The sequence below is a fragment of the Macrobrachium nipponense genome, chromosome 12 (genome assembly GCF_015104395.2).
Source record: "Macrobrachium nipponense isolate FS-2020 chromosome 12, ASM1510439v2, whole genome shotgun sequence".
Lineage (NCBI taxonomy): Eukaryota > Metazoa > Arthropoda > Malacostraca > Decapoda > Palaemonidae > Macrobrachium > Macrobrachium nipponense.
In genome coordinates this window covers 5,442,492-5,464,855 of record NC_087205.1, presented here as the reverse complement: position 1 = coordinate 5,464,855, position 22,364 = coordinate 5,442,492, and the positions used below count along the sequence as shown (strand labels likewise).

The 22,364-nt window shown below is 35.5% G+C and overlaps 1 protein-coding gene and 1 long non-coding RNA gene across 6 annotated transcripts in view; one reads left to right on the top strand and one right to left on the bottom strand.

Moving 5' to 3' along the window:
* LOC135224316 (uncharacterized) overlaps positions 1 to 22,364 on the top strand; it is a 278,217-nt gene that overhangs the window by 41,408 nt on the left and 214,445 nt on the right. The gene's annotated exons all lie outside the window — the stretch shown is intronic.
* Positions 11,005 to 22,364, bottom strand: part of LOC135224314 (snake venom 5'-nucleotidase-like) — a 139,513-nt gene continuing 128,153 nt past the window's right edge. The window contains exons 6-10 of the mRNA XM_064263181.1: positions 19,448 to 19,611; positions 17,056 to 17,155; positions 16,467 to 16,628; positions 15,073 to 15,276; positions 11,005 to 14,441 (exon numbers count right to left, since the gene is read on the bottom strand). Of these exons, the coding sequence (XP_064119251.1) occupies positions 14,179 to 14,441; positions 15,073 to 15,276; positions 16,467 to 16,628; positions 17,056 to 17,155; positions 19,448 to 19,611 (893 nt within the window). The 3' untranslated portion in view covers positions 11,005 to 14,178. The remainder of the gene's footprint in view (positions 14,442 to 15,072; positions 15,277 to 16,466; positions 16,629 to 17,055; positions 17,156 to 19,447; positions 19,612 to 22,364) is intronic.

Genomic DNA, 22,364 nt, shown 5'->3' with positions numbered 1-22,364 from the left:
CATTCTCGAAGTCATTTTCGTTTTGAAGCCTTAGGTGTAATATATTTTGTCATCCTCTCTCTCTCTCTCTCTCTCGTTCTCTCTCTCTCTCTCTCTCTCTCTCTCTCTCTCTCTCTCTCTCTCTCTATATATATATATATATATATATATATATATATATATATATATATATATATATATATATATCACGGCATTGAGAAATAAAGGTTAATAATTTTATATTTTCACAGCATTGAGGAATGAATGTTAAATCATGTCGAATCTTAAGACAGGAGGAGGTACATTTACTTTTGATCTGTAAGAATTTCATAATGTTAAGAAAGGTGATGCGGTTTCTAACAGCATATGAGCATTTAATGCTTATCATTTTTGTAGCTAATCATTTTTAGCTACCGTACCGCAGAGGTGTAGTTCGTCACTCCCCTTCTCGGAGTGCACTGTAAGTATCACTAAAGGTCCTTTGCAGCGTCCCTTCGGCCTGCAACCCCGTTCAGTCCATTTACTGTACATCCTTTCATATTATATTTAATCCATCTTGCTGTCCACCCTCTCCTAACAAAAATTTTCCTAGTGCAACTGCTAGGTTTTCCTCCTGTTTCACCTCAGTAACACTCTCAATTGACCTCGTAGGTCCCAGCGCTTGGTCTCTGCCATAAACACTATATTCCATTCCATTTACTTACCGTACTCGATCTTTTGCCTCCTACTTTGTAACTAGGCCAATTTCTGTAGCCAAATGAAAGCTTTTTGGGTGCAGCGTGCTCTTGTGATTAGATGTGGGAACGATTACATGTGTGTTAAGTTTCTTACTCCTCAGGAAATATCTTAAGTCACCTGGCAGTTTTGATGACCGAATTCAGCTTTTTTTATTTGAAGGGTCGGGGGAGGTAGTGGGAGTTGGAGCTTCTGTTATTCTATTCACTTCGGCATTTTCATTCAGATGTCATAGGTGTAAATATTGGCTTTCTCTCTCTCTCTCTCTCTCTCTCTCTCTCTCTCTCTCTCTCTCTCTCTCTCTCTCTCTCTCTCTCATAATTTTATATTTTCATAGCATTGAAGAATCAGGTTAAAAGCATGTTATATTATTAGACTTCTTCTTTCCCACCTTTATCCCTACACTAAGGGGTCGGTTGCCTGATGCGCCTTTCCTTGCAACATCAGGCATGGTTTATTATTTGGCAAAGGGGTTTTTACGACTGCATGCCCTTGCTGTCATCAACGACAGTTATTGGCGGTTACCCTTGCCTTTGACTAAAAAGTCCACTTGCAATGCAGTAGTCTCCACAGTTATTGGCGGTGGGCCTAGCCTTTTACTGAAAAGTAGGACTGTAAGGCAGCAGTTTCCACAGTTATTGGAGGTAGGCTTAGCCTTTTACTAAAAAATAAATAAGGCTGCAAAGCAGCAGTTTCCACAGATAGTGGCGGTGGGCCTAGCCTTTTACTGATAAGTAAGACAGCAAGGGAGCAGTTTCCACAGTTATTGGCGGTAGGCTAGCCTTTTACTAAAAATAAGTAAGACTGCAAGGCAGCAGCTGTCCTTCTACGACACTCAGGAGTCAGGACCTACGGTGGTAGTATTCTTACACCCCTACCACAGGGTGCATGTTATATTATTAGACTCATAAATTGTAAATCTTATGGGAGAGGAAGAAACATTTTTTTCGTTGACCTATAAAAATTTCACTTTATTAATATATAAATTTTTGCGGTTTGTAACAATAGAGGCATTTATTGCTTGTTACTTACTATAGACGAAGTTTTTATTAAAACTTAGTGATTCCTACTAATCACATCAACATTCAGTTTTCAGAAACTAAATTTTTGCGGTTTGTAACAGTAGACGCATTTATTGCTTGTTACTTACAATAGACGAAGTTTTTATTAAAACTTAGTGATTCCTTGTAATCACATGAACATTCAGTTTTCAGAAACTGAGGTGACGCTTCATCCAAGATAATAGAAAAATTTTAAGGAATGTGGGTGTTTATGATCAGGATAGGCCTTCCAAGCTGGTCTTGCTCGTAGCCCATCTTTTGCAGCTATTCACTTTACCTTTTCTTAGCCTCCGTTCACGATCATGCGGCTTTCACTCACTTGGTGCACTGTAGGCATTACTTAGAATTCATCCCAGCGTCCCTTCTTCCCCCTAGTTGCAACGTTTTCATTCCTTTTACTGTTCCTCCGTTCATGTTCGCTCTCTTCCATTTTACTTACCACCCTCTCTAATAATTGTTTTATAGTACAACTGTGAGGTTTTTCTCGTGTTGAAATTTTAAAGCCTTCTTACTGTCAGTTCTCCTTTCAGCACTGAATGACCTCTCAGGTCCCAGCCAAAGGCCAGCTTTGGCCTAAATTTGACATTCAATTCAATTTGGGAAGGCCAGATTACTGAGTAATTGTTTTAACTTCTCGCAATCCTTTGCTTCAAAGTGTATTTTCTCATGGAAATTGATTAGTTGTGCAGAAAAAATTGGAATGCGTTTTTTTAGTTTTAGTGTTATTATGAGTTGACATTAAAAATCATACTAAGTTTTATTATTAATTACTTCATTAATTATTATTATTATTATTATTATTATTATTATTATTATTATTGTTCCGCCGCAAATTCCTTAGACAAAAAAAAAAAAAATAAATAAAACCAGCAAAAACAAAATATTACGAATAGCCACAGAAGATACCAAACAACGTTAATCGCAAAAGGAATCAAGCATTTGAATAATTATTATTAGTATTTATGAAATGTTAATAATCAAATGGCATTAAAAAAAAAACTTCCCCAGGAATAGATTTCCTTTATTTAAATGTTAGAACAAGGCGAGTGCCCTGCAAAATAATTTTTTAATGAGTGAATTAGGTTTATAATTGTTATACGTCACGATTTGACCATATAAGAAAACCATTTTTAAAGTAATATACCTAGACCCATTCAACAAAGAAGGTCATGTATTTACCTCGACTATAAAATTAGAAATGTTTCGTCAACTTGCGTTCGGCAAAACACTGTTTCCATAGTATTCGAACATTCATTCAACGTGTTTTCCTCGTGGAATGATAAATAATGATATGGTTATTCTGAATTTCATGTTAGAGCAGTGATTGGCTTTTTAATTTCTTGTAGATCCCCTTAAAGTCAAACTCCGTAAAAAGAAAACCATTTCATTATAGAAAACGGGTTTACTCAAGTTGCTGGAATGATAAACTCTAACAATTTTATCGTCAAAAAAACTAGTCTAATCAATAACAATATTTTATGTATCATGGAATTAACACCTTTTAATATCATTGTTTATGATGTGGTTTGGGTTAAAACGACTTGAGATTCTAGCGTTATGATGACATTAACAATTTGATATATGATGTAGTTGAAAAATTATACAGTTTGACACCACAGAAAACTAACCTAATTTAAGAATTTTATACATACGTTTACAATCATTGTCCTCTTAACAGGATATTTAAAATAATTTAAGTTGAGCCTTTAAGGGTGTTGGTGGGAATAACCAGTTATTAATAGAAGTATATGCCAACAATTAGACTTGTTTTTTTTTCTCTGTATCAACAAAGGTTGCTGTATGTGTTTGGCAAAAGTTCAGCATATCAGATATAACTGATCAGTATGGTAACGGCTTGAGGACCACGCCAGGTCTCATATCTTCATTTGTTTGTTTACCACGCCTACTGGGAACCGTTGGGCAACGACCAGGGCTTGCTGAATCTCTTATTAGATAGAGAGGTTGGTGGTGGTAGTTTTCGTTTCCTAATAGGAGCAGTTATGACTTGGACCATCGACGGATGGTCACTTGTTTGTCACCTTTTCATGCCGTGAGCAAGCAGATTCGCTGAACAGCAGCACCACCAATATGCAGTAAATGTACCTCGCTGTCAAAGTTCACAGTTCCAGAGGTCCTTATTCCTCCTGACACCGTAATACTGTGGAATAGCCTCTCAGAGGATGTCGTGCCGTTGGAACTAGAATTTCAAGCGAAAAGCAGTGCATTATTACCCTAATACTATTTTTGCATTTTGATCAATTTTATCCATCTATATTTATTTTATTTTTTGTAAATAGGATCTATTCTTTCTGTATTTTCCTTTACTTGCGCTTACTTTTTCCTAATGAACACCATATTCTTTGGAATCATGAATTTCAGGTCAGTGGCCTCTGTGGCTTGTTCCATATGAATAGGTTCATCCACTGAGTAATAATAATAATAATAATAATAATAATAATAATAATCTGTACATACTACCAGTACGGTAATGCTCATCTAATTGAGATGTAGTCAGTCACATTAATACTCGTTCACCCACCATACTCAGTTTATTTACTTACTGTACTCGGTACTCGCTGTGATACCTAACCGCGTATACTCCAGGCTCTTTAACTGCAACCCCTTTCAATCCTTTTACTGTACCTCCGTTATATTCTCATTCTTCTATCTTACATTCCACCTTCTCCTAAGCAGTGTTTTCAGAGTGCAGCTGCGAGGTTCTCTTCCTGTTACACCTTGTAAACCTTTACTCTCAGTTTCCCCTTCAGCGCTGAGGGACGTCATAGGTCATATAGTAATTGGCCTTTTTCCTAAATCTTATTTTCCAATACCAGACTCTTAAGGTTTGTTGCAAATTTAAACTGTATTTTTTTTTCTCAGACGGTACAAATATTTACCCACTGCACAGTCTTTTCTCTTATGTATATCCATAATACTCTTCAACTTATAAACTGTAATGTATTCTAAACTGTTTCATTTTTGCCAGGTAAGATGCGGGAATAATTTTAGATAGGAGTGTATTTAGTTTTAGTGTAAAAGGATTGACGTAATCTATAATTAGGAAGATTGACCACTTCACTTTTAGTTTTGGGAGAAGCCGTGGACGCAAAACATGGAGAGTCTGATAAAATGATGGTCCCATCTTGGGGGTATTTTGATGTCGGCCACTTTCTAACATTGATAATTTGGGGGGGGGGGGGGGGGTGGGGGGGGGGGGGGGGGGGGGGAATTGGAGATCTAGGAAAATGGAGTGTGCATGAACACACTTTCAAATACGGTACGGGTTTCTTTTTTATGATCAGTGGCATATGGCAAAAACTAATCAGGAATACCTTTTTCTTACCAGTACCATACCATGACTTCACTGGATGATATCATAGGTCCCAGCGCTTGTGCCTTGTCCTAAATTTCATATTTTATTCTTTTTACCAAGATCAGGCAGTAGCAGTTCCATATTTATTGATAATCCAAGAGTAATATGAGTAGACATATTCTTGGACTGTAATCAGCAGTTTGCAAGGAGACCGCTCAGCAGTTCCAGTTCCTTGGCAGAATTATATTTGAAACTCTGGCAAGAAATTCCTTTTTCCCAACTGGAACATAACTTCAGAATAGCCAACAGTTGATTTAAGGTGCAGGAATATCATTTCAACAACTAAGCAAAGGTCCTTTTTTCTTAGCAAATTTTAAATAGTCAACTAGCAGATGTTTCCTTGCACAGAAATATATTTCAAAATGATTTAACTAGAAATTCATTTTTCTGTACATGTGTTCTGAGTAGGTAAGATATCTTATTGACTAGGAACTGTGTCTAAACGTGATGTATTTTGTAGAATTAGCAATTTTTTTTAACGGTAATCTAAGGCTAAATCCTATTTCATCGATACACTTCACATTAAATTCATAAGGCAAGTACAAAGTAAGTAAAACTCATGGATAGGTAGTCTATTTTATTAATATTAACTAATAGTTTATAATATACTTATTCTTTATGGTAACATTATTCATGTCGTTGGGTAATATAACTATATAATCCCTTTTTAAGCGTGTAAATAAATACTGTTCTCTCGCGCTAAGAGATAAGTCCCATTTTTCTAGATACTATAAACTAGGAACACTCTTATTACATTGACGGAAAAACAGTTTAGGAAAAAATATAAAGGTTTGTTCGTAAGACAGTTATTTACACGCACCCACACTCAGTTATACAAACATTCATATGCCTTTTTAATTTCTCTATACTGAGAATAAGGAACTTGAAACAACGTTGGTGTCAGTATATTTCACCCAGTTCGATGAAACCTCACTAAATGGGACTCATGTGTCACAGCGACTTTCTTTTTCTAATTAAAATTAAAAAACTGTAAACAACGGATTTTTTTTAGTGCATGCACATACAAACACACCCGAACGTGTAATTTATAAATGTATGTATTTGTACAAGTATGTGCAAGTAGAATGAAGAATTTTCCAATCTTTCAGATCCCAAATATTCCAGATGTTCTGACCTTTCTGAGAAGAATAAAAAGTTCCTCTTCCGAGATCGTCCATGATAAAGCGCAATCCAAAAGTCTCGTGTGATAAAAATCTGATACCTGTCAGTCCAATAAAGAGAGGTTTCGCTTACGAAAGGGTGGAGGGGGATCCTTGGGCCATACTTGTCTTTAAACATCCAACTGTATGAATTGCTTGCTTCATTTTTCTTCACTTTCTTGTTTTCATGTAGAGCCCTTTGGCATTAGCGACTGTGGTACCTTCATCGAGTTCGAGGATGAATTAGAAAAGTAGAATGTGGCCCTCAAGAATTGAGTAACACGTGAAAGAGTTTATTATTGATTGTGTATAACTGCCCATATATATATATATATATATATATATATATATATATATATATATATATATATATATATATATATATATAATAATATATTGTTTGTATGTGTGTGTGTAGGATGAAGGAAATTAACGGTGTTGAGTGGGATGTAACATCTGCTGAATAACTGTAAAATTTCCAAGCATTAGGGTTGGATGAGGGCATTGGTTCGTCATCCCGGATACCTTTGCGTTCTTGCGTTCCTAAATTATTAAAGTGATTTAAGTCTTCGCGCCGCTTTTATTCCCTTGGTTTTTGTAAATTCTAAGAAATAAGATCCTAATGATACTTTAGAACGACATAAACTATCAGGTGAATGCGAGAGTCTGTTGATTGTAAGATATAAGAATTTAGTCAGTATCTTTAGTAAATTTCTTTGTGCAATCCCTGGCAAGACTGTGGAGCTTTTAATGAACGACATTGAGAGCCTACTAAAATATGAAGCTCCAGGCTTAGTGCTGGTTGACCTTGGGTCCCAATGCATGGTCTGTATGGACATGTCCCTGAATTTCGAACATTCACCCACCCAAATATTTTTTTCCCCCCAACAGAATTTTGTCTTCACTGAAGATGATGCGACAGTAATAAAGTTTCCATTTTAAACTTACACATTTAGTGTTTGAAGATATCTGTGTTGAGAAGAATATATATGCTTCTAAACACCTACATAACTGTAATTTGGATGAAGGGAGAGAACAAGAGAAATTTTTTCCTACCCGTTTTTCATAGAAGCAGAGAGAAAGGGTGCCTTCTGCAGTATTTTTGCTCAACGTTTAGATTAGCAGAAAACTTTTATGGCAATAAAAAAGAAAAGAAAATCCCAGATAAATTTTATAATCAGTTCTCTGTGCGGGTTCATCAACAGATGTCTTGCTTCCCAGAAGTGTCTCATCCATTGATTAAATTTCTTGTAATTCATGTACATTTGTTATCATCATTCACAAAGATATCTTGCATTACCACGACGGAGGTTGTGCGTTCTCACACATCTAACCAACCTGACCTACCCTAATTGGATGAGCACTTCCTATAACACGTGTGGTCTCGACTCGTGGGGCCATGTTCCCAAATTTCAGACTTCCATCTAACCTAATTAGATAAAATGTTTCAGTGCGCCTTTGTTTGTCGAGATGTATTTGTTGTGACTTTGACCAATCGTACTCTATATTTCTCTTGTCTCTCTGTCGGGTATTAATGGAACTCTCATGCTTTGGTACACATCAGTGAGTTAATTGTGAGATTATATTTTGGAGTTCTTTCGTGTTTGTTTATATTTGTGTGTGCGCATGTTTTAAGAATGTTTTCACGTAATTTCTTTTCCATACACTAGAAAATCACCTTTAACACGTTTTTATTATGTACCGTACTTGTTATAAAAAAAGGTAGAATAATCTTATTGCGAAAGGCAAACTCTGAGGAAATTCTTGAAATTTCGGGACTGGTCCAGATATGGTTCCGTTAGCTTAAAGGTTGTAAATGAGGCCTGTCTAAACGAGAGGTGCTTTTTATGGTGTTCAAAAAGTTGTAGCTTTTTAGAGAAAATGTTGGGGATAGCATTCAATACGCAAAAGCCATTGGAGTGTGCTAGGGGGGTGTCGGATCCCCAGGGAAACGGGATCAGAAAGGGGTCTTTCTTTTCTTTATTTTATTTTATTTTTGTTTTTTTTATAGATGAACAGCAATCTGTACATCCAACATGGTGGAAGTAAGGGGACTGTCGTCTTGAAGGATTTCGAAAACCATCTCCAGTAAATGACTTTTTCTGAATCACTTAATGGTTAAGTCTTGGAAGTGAAATTATAGATCCGTTGCTAGATTTTAGGTCGTTCATTTCTCTAAGCAATATTCTTGTCTGTTTCAAAACGCTCATAATTTGTACTTCTTTTGCTCCTTGATTTTGTCAGTTCTTTAAACATTTCATCGCTACGACATATGCCTGACTTAATTTCAAATATCGGTTTGAGAGGGAATCGGTAATTAGGAGTTTCATGCTCGGAAATTTGTTGCACATGTCTGGTCGATAACTAAGGAAATGCTTAAATACAAAAATGTCCATTTAACTAGATATAACTGAAGGAATAAAAATGTAAACCAACAGGCTCATGACTAATAGCAAAATATGTAATATGTATACAAGTAGTGATCATTCACAAGCGGTTTTTTTTTTTTTTTTTTTTTTTTTTTTTTTTTTTTGTCTTATCCTGGAAAGCAGTTTCTACGATTTCAGTTGAAAAAAAGTACAGTCGAAAGTTAAAAACAAGCATGGGATCCTTAAAACAGCTCGAGTGACCATTTTATGTCTGTTATAAACACCATACTAATCTACTACATAACCTTTGGTAACTATTTGAAAAACAAAAAGAAAAAAATAACGTCATATATCTATTCATTTTTATATATTTCCCGGCCTTTGTAAGGCAGCACAATGCACGCATCAAATCCTGCTCACATATATACTTACATATACACACACACACGCACTCCTAACAGAAATGTTTTTACCAGAAGGGCCACAGTTGCCCTCAGAGTAACTTTTCCCCGAAATAATCGTCAAACGAGTAAATGACGAGGGGGTCTTGGATGTCGTACCCGAGGAAGACCTCGTCATCCTTCTGGGAGACTTGCAATCCGTTTTTGTTCCCTTCGTGTTCTCCGGGACTGAAGTGCTTCCTGTAGTAATCGTCGTAGCGGTTCATGACCTCCTTCATCATCTCCAGGGGATGGATATCCGAGGGGTTGTGCGCAGGACCGGCTAGAGATTTGGCTCCGCGGCCGTCGGGGGTCGAACCAAATACGTCTGTTGCTGCATATTTTGAAGATGAAAAAAAGGGGGGAAGGGGGGGAAGAAGGAAAATATAAAAAGTGATAGAAATTTGGAAGGTGCGAAGTACGAAAGAGTCCTTTAATAGTGTAGTTTTTTGATAAGGTTGCATCTGACGGCAGTGGTTTAATAACCAGGATATGTGTTGTGGGTCTCGCCAAGCTTTTTACTGTGACCGTTCAAAGGTGCAAGTTTAGTGTTGTATAGTAAGATATAATATTCATAACAAGAGGCATAGCTTACAGTGTTTAGGAATGATGTCTACCATATTTATTAATCTCAGGTGAATTGAGAATGCTCATAGGATTGTGAGTTGTGAATTTAATTAAGTCGAAAAGCGTGATGTCGATTTCATTTCACCTGAGAGGGCTGTACGTATGTGTAGCTGGGTGCCGAAGATTTTCTGAGCGATTTATGTGCAGGTGCAATTAAAATGGTGCTTGAATTAAATTTTTTTTACAGGTGCAACTAGCAGGCTTAAGTTCTTGGGAAAAGCACAACTAAAACGTGTAGTATTTATTATGTATTTGCGGTGAGAAAGTTCGAGTGCTTTGAGCTAAAAGTGCAGTAAGGATGTCTTCATATTCTGGGAAACAGGTGTAGTGGATAACGACAAAATGTTTACAGATTTCAGATTATAGGTGTAATAGGCATGGAAGAGCTTGAATTTATACATGCAACAAGCTGAAAGGTTTTACACACAAATATAGAATATAACATATTGCATTCAGAAATGGAAGAAACATTTGATAAATTATAACATAAGAAAGTGGGACAAGTGAAGTGCAGAGAGCTTTTTAAGGTCTACACATGACGTGAAGTGGAAAGACAAGGTTTATAGCGAAGAATGTGTAGTATAAAAGTAGTCACTATGTGAAAATGATGTCTCGAAGGTCTGTGAAGCATGCAAATTTATTGTCTGATACTCATTGAAATTCGGGGATGTTATTCATGAACAGTGGCCAAGACACCTCCAGACCAATGGAATGAAAAAGTTTGACATCAAGTTGTCTGCTGTCATGGAAGGAGAGGTCATTGTATAGTAGAGATAGAGAAAACAGGAGAAATGGTGAGTGTATTAGTCCGAAAGAAACTTTCTCTTTAGCCAACGGTCTCCATGAGTATTTCAGTGTCTAGTTTATGTCCAATTGTTGAACGTCTACTTACATAATTTTTACCCGAATGTTAGTAGAATTAGCATTCCAGTTATATACATTTCTGAAGGCGAGAGGTCTAAAAGTGATTTCGTAGTTTCAAGGGAGAAATATTCTAGTGCTTAAATATTATCTCTTGTGTTTACCTTTAATAAGGTTAGGGAAGAAATCTTTGCAGAAATATCCAGTTTTTGGATCATTATTTTCCTTCATCATCATCTCCTCCGCTTTTTTTTTCTCACAAATTTCCACTTGCCATAGTTCTCATCCATGTAGTCAGAGCTTCCCAGCTGAATTTTATCATATACGTGATTCAGCTTCTGCAATTTGCATGTGGTATTTCTGACTTGGCGTTATGTCGTATAAATAAAATCCTTGTGAACTCGTATATATAAATATAATTGTGTATCAACATGTTCCTATTGACAAACAATGACAATTGCTTTAACAAAAATATCTGTTTTCTTCAATATTTTTTTTAGGTATTTACAAACGGTTTATTGAACCTTGTTAAATAGTGCCCCTTCTAACATATACTATACTAAACATAAATTTGCATGAGTAAATGTAGTTACGTGATACTTATGATGGTATTTGCAGATATGTACATAGTATGTATATGATGTAAATATAAGTATATATATTTATGTATATATAGATATAAGTTATAAAATAAAACAGCTACCAGCATTACTGATATAACATTTTTCTGATGATTGTTGGTAACCCAAAGATAGTTACTATTTTAAATGTATGGTTAATGTTGAGATTTTTAGTCATACTGTATATTTTCAATTTTTTAATTTGTTGAACCTTTTCCTAATCTTATAGCACCGTTCGAATGTTTGAAGTTTGATTAGGAAAATTACGTTTGTATTTAGAAGAAATGAAGTCTTATTTGAACTGGAAAAATGAAGACTGTTTTTCATTTAAGTTTGCATTGTCCCAGTTTAATAGTTAGTAGCTGTTTTGTACATCTCATAAAAGACACTGTTAACCTGAATAAATTAAAAGATAGGAAAATATGTGTACACACACTTAAGGCAGCCAGTTTGTGCCCATTGAGACATGATCACGGTAGTTATGGCACCCATGTAAAATTTCATTTTGTGGTTAGATTAATAGTACCTTTTCATAATGCCATGTTTGTGTATGGCGCTTTGAGATTGATAATTGAGTATCATTGACCATTCAAGTTACCACTCTCCCGGTTATAAATTTCAATACATGTTTACAAAGTTTGGGCGTGATGTACCTGAGACTCGTGCAAATGTAATCAAGTATCAGAGCATACATGAAATGACACTCCCTAATAATATTTATAACGGCTTGTTTACGGCGCCAAAATCACCTTTCAATATGATAACTATGTTTAAAAGCAGTGGGCTAGTTAGTTCTGAAAGCGGAAGGGTCTAATCTTTTGAATTGCCAGAATACCCTTCATTCCCGATTTTTTTTCGCCTTTTTTTTTAATTGACCTGAACGTCTTGCAAGATTTTCGTAAGATATATCTGAACAGAATTTTTGCGCAATTTTGTTTAAATGTGTACCAATTGCAGAAACCTTCTGAAACCTGTTATTGAATCGTTTTATACAATTTTAAGGTTTCCTCCTGGTATGTTAGATATTATAATATAGAAGCAAATAATGGTAGTTGAAGAGTTGAAGACATCACTTCCGTTTTCAGTCGTAACATGCCCACTGTTAGTGTACTGGCCTTTGGTGTGAAGAAAGGCCAGAAGAGCTTCGAAGCCTTAAAACACCGTAGTACTTATACGCTATGTCTTTTATCTGTCCTATATAACACAACAGCAGTTGTCGACATCATCAGATCTGTAAGATGTAACGTGTGACTCTATTTAACAACTAAAAGTAACCTATTTAGCTCTGTTAGTGGAGTGTCTGTGCAACTTGCAAAGAAATGTTATACATTTTTACACACAAGACTATAGAATCACTCTTTACTAGTACTACTATAATCACAATCATGGTTACATATTTACGAACTTTAAGAACTTTATATAACAAATAAATATATTTATGGAATATATAAGTAAATAGAATTAATATACAGAAATTTTACCTATTATGTTTTGGCCCCTTGCTTAGTGTTTTTTGTGTGTGTGTCTGCATGCAAATGGATGTGTATTAGCATTTATGTATGACACGGTCATAAAATATACTCTTCATGGAAAATATAATGAATTTTGAAAATTATAAATTTTGTAAATGCAAAGAAACAGTTTCCTTTTAGGTTAGAGACCACATAGAATATTGGATTACAAAGTACTTCATTGTTTCTCACTAACGTTGTACACACAATGTTAGAGGTACTAGTGGTTCAGAAACATAAAAGGAATGTTTTTGCTGTGACTGATATTTCTGATTTTTGTTTTTACTGTATGATATATAAGGCACGTTATCATAAAAAAAATATACGTATTAGCCTGAATACCTGAACTATGAATCGATCTGCAATGGCTAAAAGTAAGATGCATTGTGATATTGTGAGCTACTACTTTGCCCTTACAGTCTGATAAGGCAACCTTGTCTGTTCCGGTAGTTTTACAGGCAGTAAGTTATCTCTGCACTTTTTGCACACAGGAATGAAGTATTCATGTATATCCTGTAGGTATTATTATCTGACGTTGCTAACATTTTCAGTGTTACTTTTATATTAGGAATTAAGATATTTGGAAAAAAAAATGTTTCGTCCAGGACGATTTTCCAGAACAGCCATTAGATATTTCTCAGAGCCTTTGGCCCACAAGAAATTTATATTGCCCCTCAGGGCGACGCGTAATGCCTTAAACATAAACGTACAAAAATAGTTTCTTAATACTGATTATGCTTTAGGATGTATATAGCTTGTTATTCACACAACCATGCATATCTTTCTGGCTGTGAAAGTATGTGTTACAGCTGTATATATGACAAATCGGGAAAAAATCTGCCCAACCTATACAAATTTGTATGAGGGTGGCACCTTTGGTCTTTATTCGCAGTGCACGTATGGAATATTTCTCATTTGTCCACTAGGATATCCTCGTGCAATTCACAGACAGGATATCATTTGAGAACACACACGGACTGGGTACATTTATACAGTTCTCAGACAAAACGCTTAGGTAATGCCCTTCCTCCGTAACCAATTCCAGATATTTGTGTCTGAGAATGGACAGATATGTTCCCCTGTGATGGGAGAAATATCTTTACATTTTACACATCTCATCTCATGTAAACATTTCCATTTCACAAGGGAAATGTTCTTGGTATTGCCGAGAATTCAGACTTCTTCCACGACCACATTCGCATTGAGTTGACAACAGATTTCAAGAATTACCATTCTTGACCATTTGTCTCCAAATTGAGGGCTCACAGCTTCTGACCACTTCTGGCAGAAGGGGACGTGATGCCATTTCATACGTGAGATTTAACCATAACACATACCACAGTTTAGGAGCACCATTGTTTTCCAGTTAACTTCCCGGCTGGAAAGTAAATATAAATCTAGATAATTAGAACGGCTAAGATCAATTTCATCACCACTATTAGTTAACGAAGTAGTCCCGTCACCAAAGTTACGATTACCATCACCATAAGGGTCGTTCCCGTTCGCATTTGAGCTGCGTTCCTGTCGTGAGGCGGTTGGTTGGTTGTAACGTCCACTGTGTAGTTTGTGTGTGGAGGGAATGTGAAAGTGTTCATACCCGGGCACAGGTCGTTGCTGTCTATAAAGAGGATGCGGTTCTCCAGACCCTGGTGGATGGGGCTCATTGTCCTGACGTAGTCGGAGTACACGGCTGTGTCTAGGAGACCTGTTTGGGAGATGAACGCATTAGTGTTTTGGTACCAGTAGTTAATAATAAGACGTTTATACAAGGAAAAAATAAATATTTTAGCATTCATAAGATCGATAGAATAGGTGTAATATAGGTATGTCGATTTAGTATTTTATCTGATGGTTAAAAGATAGTTGAATGATGCTATGATCGAATGACTTTACCTAGCATAAAGAATTCATAATTGAGTAATGATTTTCACTGAGTCATATCATCACTCAAGAAAAAAATTCACTCCGTTAGGCCTGACGCTCTTAAGGGAATTGTCAAGAGGAAAATATTTTTATTTTTAATGTGATGTTCGAATACCATCATGCCAACCAGGTGGCCGGCCACCTAAGCGTTGTTGATATTTCTTGATTGTATAAAGTAAACAACTAGACATAGACATGGATATTGGAAAGTGTAAAACGTCAGTCGAATTAAACTCGAAATCGACGGTGGTGACACATGAATTTAACTGTTTTTGAAGACATAAGATTTTACTAGATTGTTACTTCATTTGTCCCTTCATTTAAATGAATTAAAGTTTGGCGCGTCTCCAGGTTTATATCGAAGGAAAGTACAGTTCGTTAGTCAACAGAATTTGGCTCAAGATAGCCCGTACCCGTGAGATGATGATTCAGTTTGTTGTCTTTAATGACACTGAAGCCGTCTCCTCCTGAAGCCAAGAAGGAAGGCATGGCTATTTTGTAGACTTCGTCGTCAACCACGTCTCGTAACTCGGGAACACGACATTTAGCGCATCTTGCCTGGAGTCGCACCAGCCTCGAACCAGGTGGCAGGTTGATATCGTAGACCACCACGAAACCTGTGAATAAGTGAATGATGAATGATGGGAATATCGCAGCCTGAGAGATTGGAAAAACGATGAAATAAGAAGAAGAGCAGGCTTAGTAAAGATCTCTGATGGAGACGCAGAATGAGATAGAGAGATAAATTGAAGGAAGATATATAGAGAGGAGGTCTTGGTCGAAGATGATGCCATGCCTTTGATAGAAGGCAGTAGAGAAGGCAGTAGAGAAGGCGCATCAGGCAACCAACCCCTTAATGTAGTGATAACGGTGGGAAAGAAGGGGGGTAGGGGGCAAACTACAGTATAATTAATATGACGTGAATGGATATGTGAAGACATCAACTGTTAATATTATTGTTATTATTGGGCAGATATCTCTGTTACGTGGGCACAACTCATGCATTGTAAGATCCACAATAATATATCTGATTGTCGCACTTGTAAAACTTTATAAAACTATGTAAAAGCTTTCGAACCCTTCCGTGGTTCACCTTTTGAACTGGAGATGAACACAGTGCTATAATTTCCGAGCTTATTAAATATTTTGCATATTAGTGTAGTTCACACTAACAACAGTCTCATTTTGGTATTAGCATATCGTCCAAAAAAAGTGTTTGATCTTTGCTCATCGGAGTCAGTGAGAGTATGATTTGCTCTAATTAATCAAAGCATTTTCGGTTAGCGTTTTTGTCTATTGGAGGTGAGTTTTTTATGCGTATTGACGAATTTTGTATCCCATTCCTTACTGGAAAATATAACAATATTTGTAATCGTACATGTGAGCAAACTAAACGAGAATGTTCTTAAGCAAGCATTGCATCGGCTTTTGTTAAGTTTGTCTTACTATTGTAACGTTTCGTTTTCTTTATTGGAATGATAACAGAAAACGCATCTCTTTCTTTAGTAATCCTAACTGCAAATCGCACTGAGCTAAAACGTCATAAATTTCTCATGTCAGAAAATCGCAGATTTGCTCATAAGTAAGAAATATTAAAAGATAGTTTTTATATTTTATAAAGGAGTATCAAAGATCTGGAATACTCGTAACCATGTTTTTTCTTGTAGACATGTAAAACCATATATACTGTTGTAAAAGAAAATAATAAAATAGTAGTCTTAATATTCTTAACAAATCAAAGCTGTTTGATACTAGCGACAGCACGTTAATAATGTCCAAAGACCAGCAGAACGAGTTAATATTTTACCCGAGACTTGCAGAAATCCACCGCGAGGATCCAATCCTTTGGGGTCGTAGTTGACTACGGCATATTCGAACATCTGTTTGACATGAATTCCCCTGAGCTCTACGATGTCGATGGTGGAGCGGAACGGCGCTATGGTAATGATGTCGTCCATGGTTATGGTACCTGTAATGTAATCGTCAAATTACCTCACTGTTATAAGTTAGTTTAAAGATGGTTGTCATTTATGGCATACTGTAGAGAGCTTTTTCAAACCACCTAGATGTTTTCGTTGAAATTGACCATCAGTTTGTGTGACTATAAGAATTGAAGATATTTATTAAGAAGTGGTATGTAAAAATGGGTATCTTAGGCTTCTATGTTCATTATATTTTAGTAGGGCCATCATGTTTTAGTTATTTTAGGTCACTGTATTCAGTGTATATTTGGCAGTGAATATAATATGAATTATTTTCGAGACTGAAAAGTTGATGAAAACGTTAGAAATACATTAAGATATGCCTATTAAATGTGGTTTTATGTTTGATATATTGAAGATGAGGGAGTCTCTCTCTCTCTCTCTCTCTCTCTCTCTCTCTCTCATTGACCTTACCGTTGGATACCCTCTCATCAATAGAGGACCGGATTCCACCGCTGTTGACGACGGCCAAAGCTGTATGGGCCCAGTACATGTCATCGGGATATTTAACGTTCTGAAAAGACAGAAATAAGTAAATTAGTAAATTTTTTTTAAGGTTAAGTGAGGTTGGGTTGGGTTGGATAAGACTTATTTTTTTAATGGTGGTTAGGTTGTGTTGGGTAAGGCTAATTTTTCTTAAACGTTGGTAAGGTTAGGTTGGGTTGGGTCAGGCTAGTTCAGAGAAATATCATATAAGTAATATGGGTTTGGGAATGCGGAGGTGGAAGTCAGAGGGTTTCAACTAGACAGAGCCCGAATAAAAAATAAAGAATATAAAAAAATAAGATACTAAAATGAATAAAAAGATAAATAAAATAAAAGTAAAATATATAAATATATAAAATATTATAATTTATATATATTATATATATAATTATAATTATATACATATATATATAATTATATATAGTGTTATATATCATATATATATACTATATATATATATATATATATATATATATATATATATATACCATATAGTACGTCACTGCATTACTGATGAGTTGCCAATATTAGGTTTGAGCCGTTCAGATAAATCTTGTGGTAAGGCTAAGTAAATTCAGTCCAAACTTGAGAAGGAGTCCTTTTGCGGAAACTTTTATGGAAGTTGAAGGAAATTCGATATGTGGGAAGGAAAATTTAATAATAAAAGCAAGGATACCTTGATGAGGAAACGTTCTATATAGAGAGAGCAGTAGGCTGTGCAAAACAGGATGACACCAAAATAGGAAGGAAACCTTGTCATAAGAAACAAGAGAAAATCTTTACTAATGTAATATCGCTCAAGTAGATGGCAGGAACGCCGCAATAAAAGAGCTAATATAACAACAACAAAAAGGGACATTTGAAGTTGGTGTATGAGAGCAGGAGAATGACGAACCAAAGAAAAAAAAAAACTCAATAAAAAGCAATATAAAAACGAAGAACTTATAAAGGGTGGGATGCTCTGAGAGAAGAAACAAAACACAGCTATTAAGCTGGCCTGTAATCAAAGAACGATTCCAGGGAAACCCAGGAAGTTACGTCAGATGAAACATACTTTTTTTTTTCGGATCAATCGTACCAGGAAAAAGTATTGGAATACGACGAAGATGGATAGAAAATTCAGTGGAATATATTCTTTTACGTCATTGAAATTCCACAAATGAATTCGTTAGAATACCAGAGCCTACTGTTATTGGTAAAGATCTTTAGAATTGAGTAAATTTTTTAGAATTACATACGGCATATTCATTTTACAAGGAATATGAATTGATTCTTTAGAAAAGCATATCTTACTGTCAGATGATGCTGGGTGTATTTATTTCATTAAATGCTTAGTAATGTTAATAAGAACAGATTCATGAAGTTACTTTATATTTATAGGCAAATGAATATGAATTCATTAGAATAGTACATTGTATGGTAAAGCGATTATGGATATATTTATTTTGATATTCTTAATAAGAGTATATTCATTGAAAGACATACTGCGTATTTGTAGTCAAAGGATTATAAATGAATGAATTAGAATATCTGTGTGGTGAAGCGATGTTGGATATGTTTACGCTAATAAATGCGTAACAATGTTAATCAAGAATCATTTTCATTGAGTTACATAATACGTATTTATAGTCAAAGGAATATAAATGAATTCAGTAGAATAGCGCATTGTATGTAGTCAAGCGATTATGAATTCATTTAGATATTTACTAAAATAGGCATGCTCAACCGTGAAGCCAAATTTAAGATATCAAACCTATTATTCTTAAAGGACCATCAGATAGTTCTATTGAATAACTTGGCTGTCAGTTGATCTTTTGCGATGCACTGTAGGCATTACATAAGGTTCTTTGCACCATCCCTTTGTCCCCTAGCTGCAACCCCTTTCCTTTCTTTTACTGTACCTCCATTCATATTCTCTTCTCCATCTTAATTCCCACCCCCTCTTAACAATTGTTTCATAGTGTAACTGTGAGATTTTCCTCCTGTTACACCTTTTAGACCTCTTACTTTCAATTTCTTTCAAGGCTGACCCTTTGTCTAGTCAGCGCCAGACTGATTAGACCAATTTCCCTTTTTCATATTGACCCTCCCATAGGCTCCCAGCGCTAGACCTTTGGCCTAGAAAATCAATTTCCCTTTCAGCGCTGATTGACGTCATAGGTCCCAGCGCCAGACCTTTGGCCTAGATTTCATATTCGATTTCATTCCATTGTATATAGTCGCACGATTATGAATGTTATATTAAAAAAGGCATGCTCAGCAGATATCAAACTTGAAAAATGCTTCGAGGACCAGCAATGAATTTGAAGGAGCAACTTACCTGGTGGACGATGGCATCTGTCTCCAAGTTGCCCATGTTGCATTCTCGCATCCTGCAAGAGAGCGTCTGGCCGTCCAAGAAGACGTAAGTCTTGCCGATCTCCTCCCGGCTGATTTCTTTCACTCTCTGCCGCCAGGGGACCAGTTCTTCTAAAACCATGGGGTCTGGAATGTGATAATAATAATGGATAAAGTGAAGTACCAAATGTAATAAGTAATAATAATGTAGAGTGAAGTAAAACAAAATTAATCCAATTAGTGTTCTGCACCATCAAAATGTTATTCAGTTGCTGCTATCGGTAAATTATATATATATATATATATATATATATATATATATATATATATATATATATATATATATATATATATATATATTATATATATATACACACACACACACACACCGCATCGCCGCTTTTTACATGTAGATAATACGCAGAGGGTTTTGTAGCCTCTGAATATTATAACTCAGAGCTTTGTCTTTTCCGATCCATCGAAGACAGCGCGGGCTACAAAATGCCAAGGACGCCGTGAGCGGAGCGAGCAAGCAGCAGCAACAAGCACTTTCTCAACGATCATTGCGATGAAAATTACCCACGATCAAATTAACGTTAGTGTATAACAAGACGAAGGATTCTGTCCCACTCATTTTTGCCATTAAGAGTTTTGGTAAAAATGCAGGTTTTTTTGCATTTTAACCCCCCCCCCCCCCCCCCCCCCCCGCGCGCACACGTAATCGGACCATGATACATGAATCTTTCCATTTTACGGAATATATATATATATATATATATATATTTTTTTTTTTTTTCTCGTGAACATACACAGAAATTTAGCGGCCATCTTGGTTTGTGCCTTATGAATTTACTGTATGACGGTTATTTATATAATACTAATAGTTCAGTGCTTGACAATAGAGGAAAATTTTTCATCTATCTTTCAAACTAAAATGAGTAAATTGATCGTATTTCATATTCATCTCAATGTGAGTAATGTATTCTATCATTACACTTCGTATTAAGCCAAATTTAGCTTGTAAACATACAGGTTTATATATATATATAATATATATATATATATAATATATATATATATATATATATATTATATATAATGTATGTGTATGTTTATATATAACTTGGAAATTCCAATAGCTGGAATTCATATATACTATTATATAATATAATATATATAATTAATATATATTATATATATATAATATAAATTTAATCTAAAATTAAATTGGTAATAATAATGTTAATTGTGTGTATGTTTATATATATTGGGAATTCATAGCTGGAGTGAGAAGTCTAAAAAACGTTTTATATTTCATGAAAAGTTAATGCATATGATCTGTGCTATGAAGCGTATCATATAAGTTATTTGAAAAAATTCTGCTTTTCAAGAGAAACAAGACAATCCCTACAAAATGTGAGTCGAATACTTTCCTGAATTCCCACCCAACTTCCCCCGATTTCCAACCTCCAATCATACACACACACAACCTCGCCCTTTACAGTTTATTCCACCAACACTTAAAAAATAAAAATAGTTGCTAATACAAGGTAACTGGTAAGAGAGGAAAAGAAAAATTAAGATTTGTCGTAATGACAAGAAATAACTCTTATCAGGTAGACTTAAAAAAAGAATAAAAAAATAAAAAAAAAGAATAAGTTACATGTTAGAGCAAAGGTGAAAAGGAATGTGCCCATGACACGAGGGTACTATAAATGCACGAAGGAAATGTGCAGACCCAGAAGGTGTTAGGGTAAAAGGTTATTGGCAAATAAAAGGCCGCATTTTCCTGTGTCCTCCTTCGTGGTAAACACTTCTGGGACGGTTATGCCTGCCTTCATTTTTATTTTTTTTTATTTCTTGTTTATTTCATTGTTCGCGGAAAGCACGACAATGCAAGCACGGTAAAAATACGGCAAATTCTTCGTTACATGGCGGGTTTATTATATACATAAATAGTGTTGTGCCTTGTGCGTGACCTTAAAAAAATGTGTTGATATTCATACATACATCCAAATTAAATTTGACTATTGTGCTTTTGTATGATATGTAGCTAAACTTTCATATATACATACGTGGAATATAGAGGGTTTGTGGACATGCGCGGTTGTTAGAAAGTGGGTAGTGATTATATAGTTCGTCCTGTTCAGAATCGCTGGTTTGAATAGTAAAGATTGGTAAACGTTGCTAGCGCTAGTTTTAATTATGGAAGTTTTGACGTATTTCATTATTCGTGCGATAAAGTTTAATTTGTTCCTATATGCTGAGTTTATATTGGAAGTTGTTTCGTTTACAGCTGAGATATATATATATATATATATATATTATATATATTATATATGTATATGTATTATATGTATATGTATGATGTATGTGTATATATATGTATGTGTGTGTAATCTCATGTCTGTACGTATATCTATGTTAAGCGTACTGGTAAAAAAAAAATTAGACGAAGGACTTGAAGGCTTCTTTAAGTAGTTTACGTTTGAAACTGACCCCAGCTGATCAGGATAAATCGACCAAGACTGACACAAGCAGCGTTATTATTAAGGTTTTCAGAAACACGCGACCTTCAGTCCTTATAGCACAGTAAGTATCTCGAGTTGCCCAACAGGGTCTTTCTAGAGAACAGCCCCGCACAGAGGTCTCAATGAAAACGCCTTTCAGCGTGTTTGTCTTTCTTATCTATGTCGGTTATGTAGACACGACTCCGGACCGATGGTCGTGTCAAGAGTCGTCTTCCGCCAAGGTGCATCGGTGAGGAATGTAGTACTGTATGTGCTTGTATGTAATTCATATGAAAAGTGTTTGTATATATAGTACTGGTAATCTTCTTAGGCACGAAGATATGGTAATTCAGTTGTATTCCACATAGGAAAATGAAAATGGTTTATCTC